This window comes from Cydia strobilella, chromosome 19 (assembly GCF_947568885.1).
Source record: "Cydia strobilella chromosome 19, ilCydStro3.1, whole genome shotgun sequence".
Lineage (NCBI taxonomy): Eukaryota > Metazoa > Arthropoda > Insecta > Lepidoptera > Tortricidae > Cydia > Cydia strobilella.
The window spans coordinates 3,368,540-3,383,965 of record NC_086059.1 but is presented as its reverse complement, the minus strand read 5'-3'; the positions used below and the strand labels follow the sequence as shown (position 1 = coordinate 3,383,965).

At 35.9% G+C, this 15,426-nt stretch overlaps 1 protein-coding gene across 1 annotated transcript in view; it reads left to right on the top strand.

Moving 5' to 3' along the window:
• Positions 1 to 15,426, top strand: part of LOC134750022 (myotubularin-related protein 4) — a 57,545-nt gene that overhangs the window by 3,326 nt on the left and 38,793 nt on the right. The window contains exon 2 of the mRNA XM_063685093.1: positions 10,509 to 10,906. Within this exon, the coding sequence (XP_063541163.1) occupies positions 10,751 to 10,906 (156 nt within the window). The 5' untranslated portion in view covers positions 10,509 to 10,750. The remainder of the gene's footprint in view (positions 1 to 10,508; positions 10,907 to 15,426) is intronic.

Sequence of the window (15,426 nt, the reverse complement as noted above, 5' to 3'; positions counted from 1 at the left end):
TGGTCGGCAATTATAATAATTATTGAAATATTGAAGGGAAAAAGTTGGCTGACTACTGGGTGGATCCCGTGGATCGTTCGTCAGCTAAAGGTGCATGATTAGATTGGTTGGTCTGGTATGATCAAATTTGCGAATTGCGGTAAGGGGGGCAAGGTTTTGACTTTGAATAATCGCTTAAGGTAAGTACGCTTGTACTGAATTAACAGAATTACCCTTTAACTTAAAACTTACGTAACGTTGATTTTACCTACAGTCTGACAAAAAACATTAGCCGCGCCGTAAAAATAACATACTTTTTGATTTCGTTTTCTTTGAAATTGAGTTAGGTTTAGCTGTAATTTCACGTTCCTCATTCACTGTAAATACCCGGCAAAACACACAGAGACTGTAACTATAGCAGATAAAATAGATTTTTTTGCGGAATAAAAAAATATTCGAATATTCGAAAACTGAGCGCCCGAACATTCGAATTTTAAAACTGGTCGAATAATCGACATATTCGAATTGCAAATCTCTAAGATTTTCTTAATTTAATTATTTCATGTTTCTATCAAATTTAATGTCACAACAGCTAATGACAGAACGCACCTTACAGAAGCGTTTAGTGAGTTTAGTCCCTACAATTTACCTATAATATCCATTACCAATTTAAATACATAGTACGTAGGTTGCAGTCCCACATTAATTCAAAATGATTTCGTTGTCGTTATCAAATATGATTCTTATCTGAAAACGTAATCGTAGGCGTATAATATTTAGTCATAGTAAAACGAGGTGCCGATGCTTTTAAAGTAACGAGGTTTTGTATACAAGCGACCAAACGCCTTTTGTGTTATTTGTTTATTTAGTAATGCTGTCGATTAGATAGTTGTTTTTTTTTATCGCGACTTTATCAGCCAAGCTCATTACTTGTCCTAGATTTAAACAAACCATTTCAAGTGTTTATTATTATAAAAACATCATTTTTACTTAATAATTTATAGAAAACAGCTTGGGTATTGTTTTCTTTGGAAATTCTTCTTTGAAGGATCCTCAGTCACGATAGCTTTCATGCAGTGCAAGGCAATATGAATTACTAAGATCCATTGCTTTATCATTCATTATGTTTTTGGGTCGCGGTCGTCACGACGTGCCGGCGTGCTCGATTACTGGCATGTGACTAAATCTCTTTCTTTTAATTTTCATTCACTGCTGAGTCTACTTCAATTCTTACTACCATTGACACGTTTATGCAGTTTATGCTTTAAGTAACCTGAGTAAGGCCTTGAAATTGTATTGTTTAAAATAAATTATTGATTGTCTTGTAACTAACTCATCTTAAATTCAAATGATGCTACATGTAACATCAGTACTACGTATTATATAATTGTCTATGATGATAAAATCGAATCTCATCAATAAACGATGCCAAGTCGCAGGTATCAACTCTATATCACTTTTCACGAGACCTATTCTAGTTCATATATCATGTCTAAATGCCTTTTCCTCGTGATATCCAGTCCATGCCAAGTCTACTTTCTCTCCCGATGCATTAGTTCGATTCCAATAAATCTTTCCCGCCCTTAAAATAAATCAATTGTGGCCATGCGCACAAGCACCAGGCCGAATAACGGCGTTAGTTTAAACGCGAACTAGGAATTTGTGATATACGACTTCATTTCAAGTTTGTAATGCATAAATTTACCTGTGATTTATGAATTTCAATACTGACGAATACAGAACCTTTAGCAATATAATATTCTGATAAATACAGTATCATATTTGATACAATGTTGTGTAGAAAAGTCACATTTATCTATTGTAATGTAGTCGACCTTCGTGGTCTGAATGTCAGCGCCATTACCAGACCAGATACAAACGTTTAGTGGCATTTAGTAGATTATGTACTTACATAACTACTTTCACATCTGGTCCGTATGACCTATGCTAGAATAGCATATAAAGGAAGCGTTTTGTTTCTTAACGCTATCACGGAACTTCGAGATAATGACTTATGCGTGTTTTCTTAACCCTTCCGTAACTTAAGTTCACGACATTACAGAGTTGCTTGGCATGATTATCACGATGATGTTCTTTTAATATACAGCTCTTTATGTGATTCTACTTGAATATAAAACGAGTTTATATTTTAAAATAGTGGCGTAACGTCAATCTTATTGTCAGAGATGACTCCCAACTTCCCAACTCCTTTCATTACTTTGTCCGCATGGACATTTCACATTGTCGTTCGTCGTCTTTGCGCCTCGTTTCCCTTTGTGATTTAAATGCACTTCAGGTTATTTATAGCCTTTAGTTATTCTTTGAATGTTTTTAGTTTGCATGGGTCGGAAATAGTTGCATGGTTTTGCAATTCATGTTTATGCCGCCTGAAGGTCAGGGTCGATCCCACGGCGTCGGCGAGTACTCACATGACTCGTTTGGTTTGTGTGTACGCCCGTATAACGTGTGCGATGCTGATTGGTTGGTTCTTACTACACATGCCGCACTGTTGGTGGTTTGATGTACCCTTTTTAAAGTAACCGTTTAACATTTTAGTGAACATTTTCAAATTAATATTCATATATATATATATTAATATTGTCTTCGGTTACCGCGATAGTTACCCATGAAATAAAACTATGAATATAATCCGCGATATAATCCGTTTTCAGTTTTATTTCATTTTCAAATTAAGCTTTAGGAGGTAGATTCCTCACATACTCGTAACACGTGTCGTTTATCATCGATATTGTCATATATAGCGTATTGGTTGTTGTAGTAGTTACTACTTTTTTTTAGTTTTCTACATTTTCAAGAGAGGTTTGGCCACTTTATTAGCGTCTTAATTTAAAAGTTAACATCCGGCTTTATGACCAGCGATGGATTTCCATTATGAATTAACGATGAGAGTTCGTTATTTTACCAAGGTCGATGTCTCTACCAACAAGTCGGACCAGTTAGGTCCTAGGTGAGGTAGGGTACTGATCAGTGTTCAGGGTTAAGGGTGCGTTTCGACCAGAGATGTGCTATGCTATGTTTTCATACATTTGAAACGCAGCTCCAGCTACAGCTACGTTTCAAATGTATGAAAACATAGCATAGCACATCTCTGGTCGAACCGCACCGTAAGAATTAGGAATCTGCAGATCAACTTATACCAGAGACGATATGGTGGACTACGAAATGTATTGTGAATAGATAAGCTAGCCGGAAGGTCCGGAAGACTGGCCTCGCTCCACAAACACTGATTTACGAGTATCTAACCGCCATTATGTTGACAAATTTTGCGGATCTACATCGCCATTGACTTTCGCAATCTCCTTGATTGTTTTCGTCACTTTTAATGTCGTCGGAAGTGTTGTCATGGTCATTTGCTTATCGTCCATTGTATAAATGTTTTGTTGCATTCTGTTAAAAATTTCGTAATCAATCTGAACGACTTTGGACTTTAGACAGTTTCTAACAAATAAGTTACGCTTGGGTAACTTTATAAGCAGACTGTTATAATTATATGATGATGATCTAAAAGAGAAACCGCGTGTAAACTGTGTGTTATTATTAGAAATGAGATTAAATAATTAAAGTCACGCATATACCTTATGTCACGCCGCCTCCGCTACGAGGATGTAGCTCGGCATAATTATATATGATTTATGGAAGACGGCTTAGTTTCCTTTTATAAACTAAGTAGAAATTGTTTTCTCCTTTTTATGTTTTATTTTGAAATTTCTGGAAAATCGTAACTTAATTTTCATTTCAGCTGAACCCCATAAAACTGAGATTAATCTCGTGGTGAAATATAATAACGTAATAAGTTGTCTTTCATCAATATTTATTGAAATGATATAGAAATTCATTTGCGGCCAAGCGATTCTGAAACAACAATTTTCTCTAAAATATGCCAGCTGGTATTAGTGGTATTAGTGATCTTATATGTAATCTACAAGCACTACAGCCAAAGATTATAGTTGTTAATAACGGTAGTAAAATCAATTTGTCTTACATTTATGTCGTTAATTTACATAAAAATGGCGGCCCTACTGGCTTTCTAGCTTAGAGCTAGAGAAAGGTACTTGCTGTTATGGAGCATTATTAAAGATGTATAGCTTGTGAAGCTTGTCGCATTGGTATCTCGGGTGAAACTACAGTTTCCCTTTGCGGTGTAATGTCATACAGTTTAGGAATGCTTTGCGTGGCTCGGCGGCAGTCAGCCGTGTCTCCTTTGATCCTTCAAATCCTAAAAGCCACTTATTTATAGCGGATATCGCTTATGATACTCGTGTATTTCCAGTCATCTTTATGGCTGGTTTATTTAACATCTTTATAACAAACAGGAGCCTATCTAGACTTAGCTATAAAACCGGGGAAGCTATAAAATCTTAATAAATGTGCCTCCTTAACCGATATACGGTCGCCATTTACAACTATGTATGTTATTTATTGAAGACTATTAAATAAAAAAAATACGTGTAAGTCGTAATTGTTATCTTCGGTGCCTGGTGGGAACCTGCTCAAACAGCTCCCAAGGATGTCTGGTTAAAAATGTGGTCGTCTGGTGAACTACAGACCTTGCCCTCGGAAATCCCCATTGTGTAACGCTATCGCTTTATTTATAGCTTGTAGTTATGACTCAGCTGGTCCATTTTGCTCTCTTAACGCCAATTGAACTATATGTTCATACATATAGTTCAAGTGCCAGATTGCGTTTAGTTTTTAACGTTGTTCTCTTTATCTTCCTATCTTGTCTGTACGTAAATAGTATCAATAGCATTTTCTCCTTTTTACTATTCGACTTTTTCAACGTCCTCTAGATTTCAGGACTTAGCTAATCGTGAATTATTTGTTAAATATCCTCAGAACTCTTACCAGGTTTCCTATGTGCCTTTAGCAAACATTCAAGTAGCGCATTGTGAGTATCTTATACAACACAATCTACACAATTATAGATTCTATACACAAAGCTAATCAATGACACGATAACTTTCAACGATTACCACACCAGACACCTGTGTGCATCGTGCGAATTCTCACGACGGCGATTACGGCTTCAACCGCATAAAAGGCCCAATCAATTTGGTTGTCCATCACTTGTGGCCTCGAAGGTCAGTTTCCAATCCGACACACAACCGTTGTTTACTTTACTTGAAGTCGGTCAAGAATAGTATATAGCATGCTAATTTGAATTACGAAAAGTTTTAAGGCCAGCGATGGCATGGAATTTGAACTTTTGAGAGCTTTGAGGAAGAAGTCACCAAAAGGTTGAGGAAATTACAGATAAAGTCACTGACTTTTTTAAATCGTGATATTTGCACAAAAAATAGTAAATATTGAGGATAAAATGATCCATCTTGTGTCAAACACATTAGGAATTTTAAGTCGAACTCGTGTCGTGACGTGACTACACCAGCTTCATTATTATGAAACTGCTGGCAACTCTTTTGTTATAGCGTCATCTTTGTTTGAGTACAGTATCAATTTCACTGTTTAGAACTGAAACTAAACGACGCCCACTTGAAGTAAAACACTGTTATTCATGTATACTAGGCTAGTTTTCTATCTCTTTCTGGTCATTTTCTCGTGAGTGAGTATCGTGAATAATCGTGATCATCAGTTTTGTTTTTAGGGTGTATGAGTGGTGTATCATCTTCAAAAATTTAAGGAAATAAAGTCGTTGAATTGATCGGTCAGCCTGGTCTCTATGTTTGCCCATATAAAGTATAAGTAGTAATTCTAATCGTTAGGACACCAATCTATTAAAGTGTTTAGTTTGCTGAGAGTTATCCATCGTCTGGGATTAGAAGCGTCGAGAACTAAATAAGCTAGCGCTCGTGATTTCGGCACGGTACCACATGAAAAACCTTGGCCTAGTGACGGTTACTTTTTACGTGGAACTGTCTAGCAGCTCTATTGTGATAGTGTCATCTTTCTTTGAGCAGCGTATCAGTTTCACTGAGAATTTTGTTGTTTTTGTTACATTCCACTGTTTAAATGTTATCATTACTTTTGTGTTTTGCTTTCAAAACGAACATAGTCCGAAGTCCGACGTTGTAAGGAATTGTCTAATGAATACGAGTAACAGAATTCCTTCCTTGCTCGAGTTAAATGAATGCACCGCTAATGTACAGTTTCGCAAAAGTATGAGACTCGATCCAGTGAATGGACTGGCTTACGTTACATGTGGCGCCCGCGTCAATGTACCAAACTGGCACCTATACATTATAATGCCTTATTCCAAGGAACTTAGAGTTAGTTTTACTTTATACATATTTGGAGAGGCGTAAAACCAAGTTGGCCGTCGGTAACTCGAGAATGACAGCGAACTTGCGACGCATTTGTGGTCTTGGAATGTGATACGGCGTACCGCGTCTTTCTATTGATTACATGTTTAGTACTTGCAACCACCATGCCTGGGAAACCTTAACTGAAGACCGTGATGGATGGCGCAAGCGTGTTGTGGAGGGGAAAAGGCTATGCGATGCGACCAAGCCTGGTTAAATGCGTTAGATAGCAGAAGGTGTCGCATAAAGCAAACCGGGACTGGAACCTCAGGTGGCATGAGCTTTCCCTGCCAAAAATGTGGGAGGTAGTGCTGCTCACGCATCGGCCTCCACTGTCACGAAACCCGTTGTCTAAACATAAATGCATAAATCGTCTGCAATAGACGCTAAGGCCTGTGATGATGACTTGAAAATAGTGAATCGCCGTTCCTACGAACAGTCTCAGAAACGTGACCAAGGAATATACCGCACTTAAGGGGATATTTCGAAAATTCTCCTGACTGAAAGTGTGTGCACGTTGTACCGTGTAAATTTTCAGCGACCACGGAATTTTTTCCAAAATTCTTTATCAAAAAAATATGATCTTAAGAAATATTGTCTATTACTGCATGAGGCGCGTCTCTTAAAGTCTCTAACTATCCTCACCGACACAACTGACTAGTTCATGTTTATGTAAGTTGCATAGTCCAATGCTCAGGGAAACATCGCCGGTTTTTCTGACCTTATTACTCGTTTTGTAATGAGCGATTAACACTCAGGCTCTTGTTAAATCGATTCGCGTGCACGCAATATGCCTATGTTGTGATTTGTAGGGTGAATTCATTGTTCCGCTCCCCCTATAAGAGCATATCGATAAAACAATGATTCGATTTTGAACACGGATAATGAAACTAGTGAACCATTTGCCCGTTGCATTTTTAAATAATAAAACTTAATCAAAATTGCATAAAGAATGTACATTCGCAAGACCAGGGGTACATGAATGTCGAAGAGTAGACATGTAGTTATTGGAGTGAGTAGGCGCTGACCGCATTCTTTTCTGTCGGCAATGTAAAGTGGAGCGCACGTCCGCTGTACGTCGTCTCCAAGTTTTATTTGATATCCATCGATAGGTAACTCATTCAAGTCCTGGACTCCTGGTACTTTAAAGGCTTTCTAGATTTGCTAATAAGCTTGTTACCTTCAGATAAATTGAGTTCAATTAATGGAATAATTTATTTATGTTGTTGGTACGTAGAAAAGTCAAGGTCATTATTGCGTTTACTATTTTTAAAGGATTAATGTGAATGAAGGAGTCGATTGTTGGTTGTGAGGTGGACGTTGTGTTACTAACGTACGTTACAATAACAAATCGTTTTGAAATTTCTAAAAAGTAGTTGATGATTTTGTAAAACTCCATAATCATAATACATTTCAAGCTAGATTTTCATTACGGAATAAAGGAAAAGCATAGTCTGTCAGTTCATAAATATATTTGTAAAGTCATTGCAATGTATGCACAATAAAACAATGACTTCGTGCATTAATGCTATTAATGGACAGTTTCAGTACCGCATATTGATAAGCCTAGCCTAGTTACATAAACGTGTAAATATAAATAAAATACCAACCACAATGACGAGTATGTAGGTGGACTGTGATAACTAAAAATACATTATCATTGTTGAAGCATGGAAACCGAATGTAACAAAAAAATGACCTCATTATGCTTTTATCATTATTTTGCTTCAGGATGGAATTGTAGGGGGCCTGATAAACATATCCTTTATCTTTATACCCTAGTTAATTATTTTTAGACATTATTATTGAGGATATTCACAGTCATTTGGTATAAATTTTTGTTTAATCCATTCAGTAATTTTCAATTTAGAGCAGCTCTAAGTCAACTCTGGGTTGTGAAATTTTTGAACGTTTTCTAACAATTTGTTAGAGCAGCAAGTAGTGAAAATGATACAGTATGTTACATATTTGTGATCTACTCACAAAGCCCTTTCATTTGGTACTTGGTAGCGCATATGGTATGTTAAAAAGAACCCCCAGGCCCCACCACCTTCGCGCTTGTCATCTCACATATTTGTGTTCAGGCCAATATCCTGAATACATTAATACCATATTCACCCATATTTGAGAAGACATGAACCAAAAGCAACCTAAAGCCTGTTCGGCCACCCTACTCTTTGTTTACTGACAATGCGAGCATCTTTAGTTCTTTACATACAATGAGTAATGAAATAATCATGCACATCAATTTATCAATAAAATATATCCATTTTTCCTCATTTACCTTCATTTAACAATTGCCTCTTTATTGCAGTCATCTGAATGCGTTTTTTATTAACGTCGCCCTCACAACAAGTTTTCTGTTTTACCTTTTTAACAAATTTATTTGAGATGTCAAGATTACAATAATTACATTACATGAAATTAATGATTAAATTCCACTATTAATAATAACTAATTCATTTAAAGTATTGTCAAATCATAACATAACATTCGGTTTAAAATATTTCGATTTAAAAGATTGCTTGTGCATTAGTCTCAAGTCTCAAGTAAAAAAAGATAATCTTACCTAAATTAATTTGATTGTGTTTGTATCTTTTTTTCTGGTCGCTTCCACTGAGGTATGCCATTATGTTTTAGTGTTTCAATTTCTGCTTGGCTCTGCATTAAAGTGCTCTTTGATAACCGCTTTTGCATTCTAATAATTGTCTGCAACCGGAAGGCTCGCATTTACGTCTGTTTTGAATCAACTTAAGTGCTTGTTTGGATTCCTACATCTAATAAATTCATTGACTGTAAGAATTAGGTCATTGAACTCGCAGGACTTTGTATTGTGTAATGGATTTGTGCGATAACACTTGTCTTATTACTACACTAACTTAATAATAAACTATTAAGTGCAGGTTGAGTAATGATTATTGTTAATTGAATTTGATAAATGTCACTACTTCCTCGTGAATAATGATTGTATAATAAAAACAAAGCCGCTTTGGAATATAATTACATTAGAGTTTTGAATGATTCACGGTTAGTTTCACTAGACTTATATTGACCGGGATATAGACCGTGATTACCTTTTGTATTATTCGGGAGCTCACAAATAATACAAAAGGTAATCACGGTCTATATCCCGGTCAATATAATTACAGTTATTAAAACTTGAGGACATGCTTAACGAGACGCCACTGCTGAAAGTAAATGGCTTTGAATATAAATTGTCGAACAATGAAGATCTAAAAAACCGGCCAAGTGCGAGTCGGACTAGCGTTCCAAGGGTTCCGAACATTACAGAATTTAAACAATGTATTTTTTATGTGAAACGTGAGTGAAATGTCTTAAAAAAACCCGTAGGGGTCGGATCAAAAACTAAGTAATTAAGTCCGACTCACGCTTGACTGCACATTTCTAATAGGTTTTATCTATCTTGTGTATTTTTTTTCAAAATTAGTCATCAAAATGGTCATTTTTTGCCTATTTTCTTGAATAACTTCTAAACCGTTTATCTTAAAATTATAAAAAAAATATATATTTGAGATTTTCACAATGTGTAACACGATATAGTTTGACAAACTTTATTTTTTTATTTTCTCATTTACCCCCCAAAAGTGGCCCCCGTGTTTAAAATTAATTTGTTTACGTTACATGTCCATCTTTGGGTCACAAACTTACATATGTGTACTAAATTTCAACTTAATTGGTACAGTAGTTTCGAAGCAAATAGGCTGTGACAGACGGACAGACAGAAGCACGAGTGATCCTATAAGGGTTCCGTTGTTTCCTTTTGAGGTACGGAACCCTAAAAAAGGTCTAACTTGTCCAATCCATAAGCTGTTGCTTTGATTAATAACGCCGCCCAGGTAAACAATGTAAACATGACAAACGTCATTATCCAAACGACATTGACAAGATGGATCGAGTGTCATGCCTACGCGATTTTGACAGGTATCCTTACGAATGTGTCTCAGTTACTCCATTGAAAAGAATCCTCTCGCTTTACGACTAGCATATTATAACAATAGCCCCAGTTGCTCAAACAATTGCCACCACTTTATTGTAATGTTTGACGTCAATAGGATTCGGTGATTCAGTGTATATAAACTGAAGGCTATAATTGATAATGTCCTAATGTTTACCTTAACCTCGAGTATTGTTTATCATTACGTTTCAAAACAGCTTCTGAATCATATTGTCTTTTAAAATATTTGGACTGCCGTCTAGAAATTCCTTAACAAGTGATTTTCTCATTTTCAGTAGATAAATCAGTGCGATCGGTTTGCGGTGCAAATGTGATTTTATACAATTAGTGTATTAACTTATTTATTATAAAATTATATAAGTTAAGGACCAACAATGGAACGTAACAAATCGAATGCATTTCGATGGTGTGCTTCCTACAACAGTGATGTAATGTTATATAGTGCATAGTGATCCCAAAGTCTGATGTTAGACTGCGTTAAGTTATTTATTAGTTAGTTTTGTACTGTGTGATAGTGATGCTGATCAATACGTTTTTGGACACGGAGGATTTCGTGCACTTGTATTACCCTGAGGATGAGCCAGCGGGCGCCCAGGGCTGCGGAGCTGGGGCACGCATGGCCAGCAAGTACCCGCGCCCGCCCTCGCCTGAATACTCCTCTTCTCAGTCTCAGGTAACTATGTATATCTATTTCAGTACCTAACTGCTTTTACTAGTCTGGTAGGGGTGTACCTTGTACTCTAACGCAGCATCGATGGACCAACGGTGGACAGACACTGCCTACTTAATACTGCTATTGCTATAAGAATAAGAATAGAATAAGAATGATTTATATCAGTACTGTGTACATTTGTAGATGGTAATCACGATACAATTTGGCTCAACAGTTACCCATTTCGGGTATAGTTTTAGGATGTTCTTCAAAGTATTATGAAGATTACCGGTGGTTCTATCAATCATTGTGGAAATACAGTAAGAAAAGGTGTAACAATTGACTAATTGTAAAACCTTTTCTGACTAGGTACAATGTATTTTGATAAACAATACATATTGTGTTTTGGTTTTATTGATTCATTGTAATTAAACATAAACATATATGTCGAAATTATTAATTATTGTAATATGTCAATCACTGTCAAACGTTAAAGCTGTCGATGTCAGAACTTTGCAAGAGAAAACAACGTTAAAAGTTTACCAATTCGAAAATATTATTTCTATTCCATTATCAGAATGCAACCAAGAATTTGGTTTTTGGTGAAGATTACCTGGGCTAGTTCAATGATCTTTACAACATTCTTAAAGAAGACCTTACCTTACTTAAAAACTTACTTTAAATGTCATATGCATCCGTTTAGTAAGGAAGGATAATTCAATTAGTCAATCCCATGTCAGGCTCTTATCAATAAACAACCTTCTATTTTTTGTTGCCTTCAACTGTTTACACGACCTCAGGACGAGGATGTTGAGCACACGACAACTTCGTGAACCTTCCGACCTTGTCATAAGAACTATAATCATACACTATCTCGTCTAGTTCTAAGAACTTTATTGTCTAAACACGTTCATGCTATTTATTGCTCTACCGGTCTTTAACATCATTTCGCTTATTAATATCTATCTGCACATAAATCAGTTCTTTTGAGTGCGCCCGGTTTATGTCTATCACTTTTAATTAATCCAGAGATATCAGATGCCGTAGCGACTAGCGAGTTAAGTATAGTTTACTTCTTACGGTGTGTGTACGTTTTAATTGCCTTTTTCTGTAAATTGCATGCCATTGGTTAAGGATATTACTTGCTTTTATTCAGGAAAACAGGACAGAGAGTGAGATTATAGATCCCAACTTCCAAGAGAGTTGTGCTTTTGAAATGAAACTATTTTAAATTGTCTGATTTTTCTGGGTTAATATGACGCCAATAATTAGATATTGCTCTTTATGAATTACTGGCGTTGATTACTTACCCGCATTATTAGTTGAGGCAATCGTGCCCGTTTATTACTTAATGATTTTAATGAATTAATCATTTTATTTAATCCATTAGTGCTTGTTTGTCTGTACTTTACCTAATGTGGTTTGATTAATTGATCATCAGCATTAATTTAACAGTGGAATCTTGTGACAGCTGTGTGAATCTCCATCAAATCTGACGGCTTTATTAATTTCCGTATTAGTTATAAAATTACCATGGTTGTTGAGGTTGTTTACATTACGGTTTTTATAAACTGAAATAGATATCATACACTAAAGAAAAAGTGACCAAGTCCACCGGTGGCCGAGACGGGAACCGAAAAAAAGATTTCATAAAAATAATTTGATTTGTTCCCTTGTTGAATACGGTTTTTATTTAGATTATCTTACGAATATGTTTTTAGATAATATCTACTCAGAACTCATTATGCGGCTAGTGGTTTCTTTTATACCCATACAATGTAAACGAATAATCGAAGCATGTTACAGCCACATTGTGGGCACTTGCCAACAATATCCAATAATGGGAATTACTTTATGAATATTGGCCAGTTTAATGTGCCCTCATGACGTGATTCTGAAATGAGAGCACCCGCATTATTGTTTAATTTGTAACCTATACATCAAATTAATGGTTCTTCCAATGTGTTAGTATTGTTGACTTTGTAGGATTTGTTTCATCCATTCTCATCTCAATAATATTTAATACCACTGCTTCAAATAGTCTTCTTTCTTAAATGAATTACTTAGCTTAGAACATCCCCCAGCGCTATTTTCCTCGTCAGATATCAATTCTGATAAATATATATGTTCAAAGTGCGATTCTGTTTGATTCTTTTTTGCAGTGAATTCGCCTTGTTATTTCTTAATTTTTTTCCTGTTTGATAAATCAGATCTTGTAATCTATTGCCGTGATTTATAAACGTCCTACTTAATCGTTTGTTATTTTATGACTTTGAAGTATTTGTTAAAAAGAGATAAAAAACATTTTTTATAGCTTTGCTCGTTTAGTTTCATGAGCTGTCTTTGGCGCTTTTTTCGATCGATATCCGAAGATTGTGTGTATGAATCTGCGAAATTTATGACAGATATATGTATTTAATTAGAAAGAAAAACACCCTTGAACTTAACTGAATATAGAAAATTTAATTTTTTACGTTAATTTATAAAACTTTAAATGGCGAAACTTTAATATAATTTTTTATAAAAAAAAAATATTTTATTTGAAAATTTATATTGTTTAAATTTTTTTTAAATTAATTTTATGTAATGATCTGATAATGTCCTGAACCTTACCCAACATACATTCCATACAAATGTCGAACATGTACTAGGTTTCCAGAAGCCATTATGTAGTTAAGCGTCTTTCATAGATGATATCGGTGATCAGATACGTCATTCACACACCGGAAGAGCATCCCATTGTTGTTTAATAGAGATGGACGTTCCATCATCAACACTGTTCACGTGAACCTTATCTCAAAATCATAAAGTCCATTAATGAACAATTTCTATTAAAATGAGAATCGGATGCAGCAGGCAGGACAAACCAGTTTAAGAACTTCGGTGCGTGTTACGAATGTAGAGGTCTCTTTACACTGGATACTTTGAAACCGGCGCTCGCGCAAATACATTATCATAATAGCTTATAGTTGCTCTCGTTCTAACCTGCAGAAACTGCGATCGTTTTCACTTAGACATCGTAAGCCTTATTGTGAATATATAAGGCCCACCCATAGTAGTGTTGCTGTCAGCCTTGAATGGACTTTTCGATTGTCCCGTGCTGGATGAATGACTTAAATGACAACGGAACCAATGGATATTTCATTCACACACGGTGACAGTTAAACTGTCTTTAACATAGACACCTGACATATTTTGATCTTATTGTCATTGTGGCAAACAAGTCAGCGTTTGCGACTTCACACTTCATTGAAATGTGTTCAAACTTTTTTTGAACGACCACAAAATGTTATTTGAGAAACCCTCGGCAGGTATAGCGAACTGCAAAATTGCATGGATATTATGAAGGAATTATTCATAAATTGTCTATGCAATTTTGCAGCTGGGTGTACCTCATTTCACATCAGTGTTTTTTTATATTTTTTACTATCAGGATTCAGGATGGCATGTGAACTTGACATTATGCCAATTTTGTGAAGTGCAACATTTTTTAAATGTCATGTCATGTTCAACTTGGTTGAAAAGAAGTTCTTTTTTATAAAAATAATGGCGTAGCCACAGGCACGTCATGTTGAAGGTTTAATGGAGTTTTACTTGAATCAAACATGAGTAAATTCCTCTAAAGTATTCTTCAATTTGATTACATACTGTCGTAATAAGTGATTTGCCTGATTAGAATATTAGTTACACATACGTTACGTATGCCATAAGTTACAAGTTACAACATACTCGGATGTAGCCCACATGGTGTCCCCAATGCCCCCTACAATCGTTGACATAATTCACTGACCAATTGTAACCCTTACTGCTACGAGATAAGTTCTGCCAATAAACAGTTGTGTGTTTCTATTAGTACATTAGATTGCTATTCACTTATTCACATCAGCCGCAAATCAACTAATTTAAGGTGATCTCTGTTCACGCAAAGTTGTAAAGGATTTAGAAGTCAAGTTATACTAGAATATTAGCAAAATTATTAAAGAAATAACTGCCCAAAAGAAGACCTTATCACACTGTATTAAGGTATACTAATGGACAGTTAAGAATTAACATTGTTGCAGTATTAGTCATGTGGATCGAGGGCTCGCCCTAGGGCCTAGACACAAACCAAACTGACAATCGAGCCCGTAAAACTTCTCATTCACACTCGCGTGATCGTAGGTAGGATAAGAGAGATAGTGATATGACCCTGGTCGTCAGTTTGGTTTGCGTCTACTACATCATTATTCATCACAATGTCGACTGGCAATTCTAAACTCTATTGTAAAGGAATAAGATTCACGAATGGTCAATGTTGCTGTTGGTACGTCAGCTAAATAATGCCGTAGGCCGTAGGTAATGATAACGCTTGAAATAGATACCGCCATTCATAAAAATGCATTTGTCAGCTGAATGAGCGTAGTGAATTGTGATCGTGCTTTGATGGTTTGGAGTCGATGTGTATTGGGATTGGGTTAACCTTGTTAGATGTATTCAGTGCTGGCCCGACTCCTTGATCAGGGTAGAGCGAAATCGGGTTTTGGCGCCCTTCGTTGAAGCTT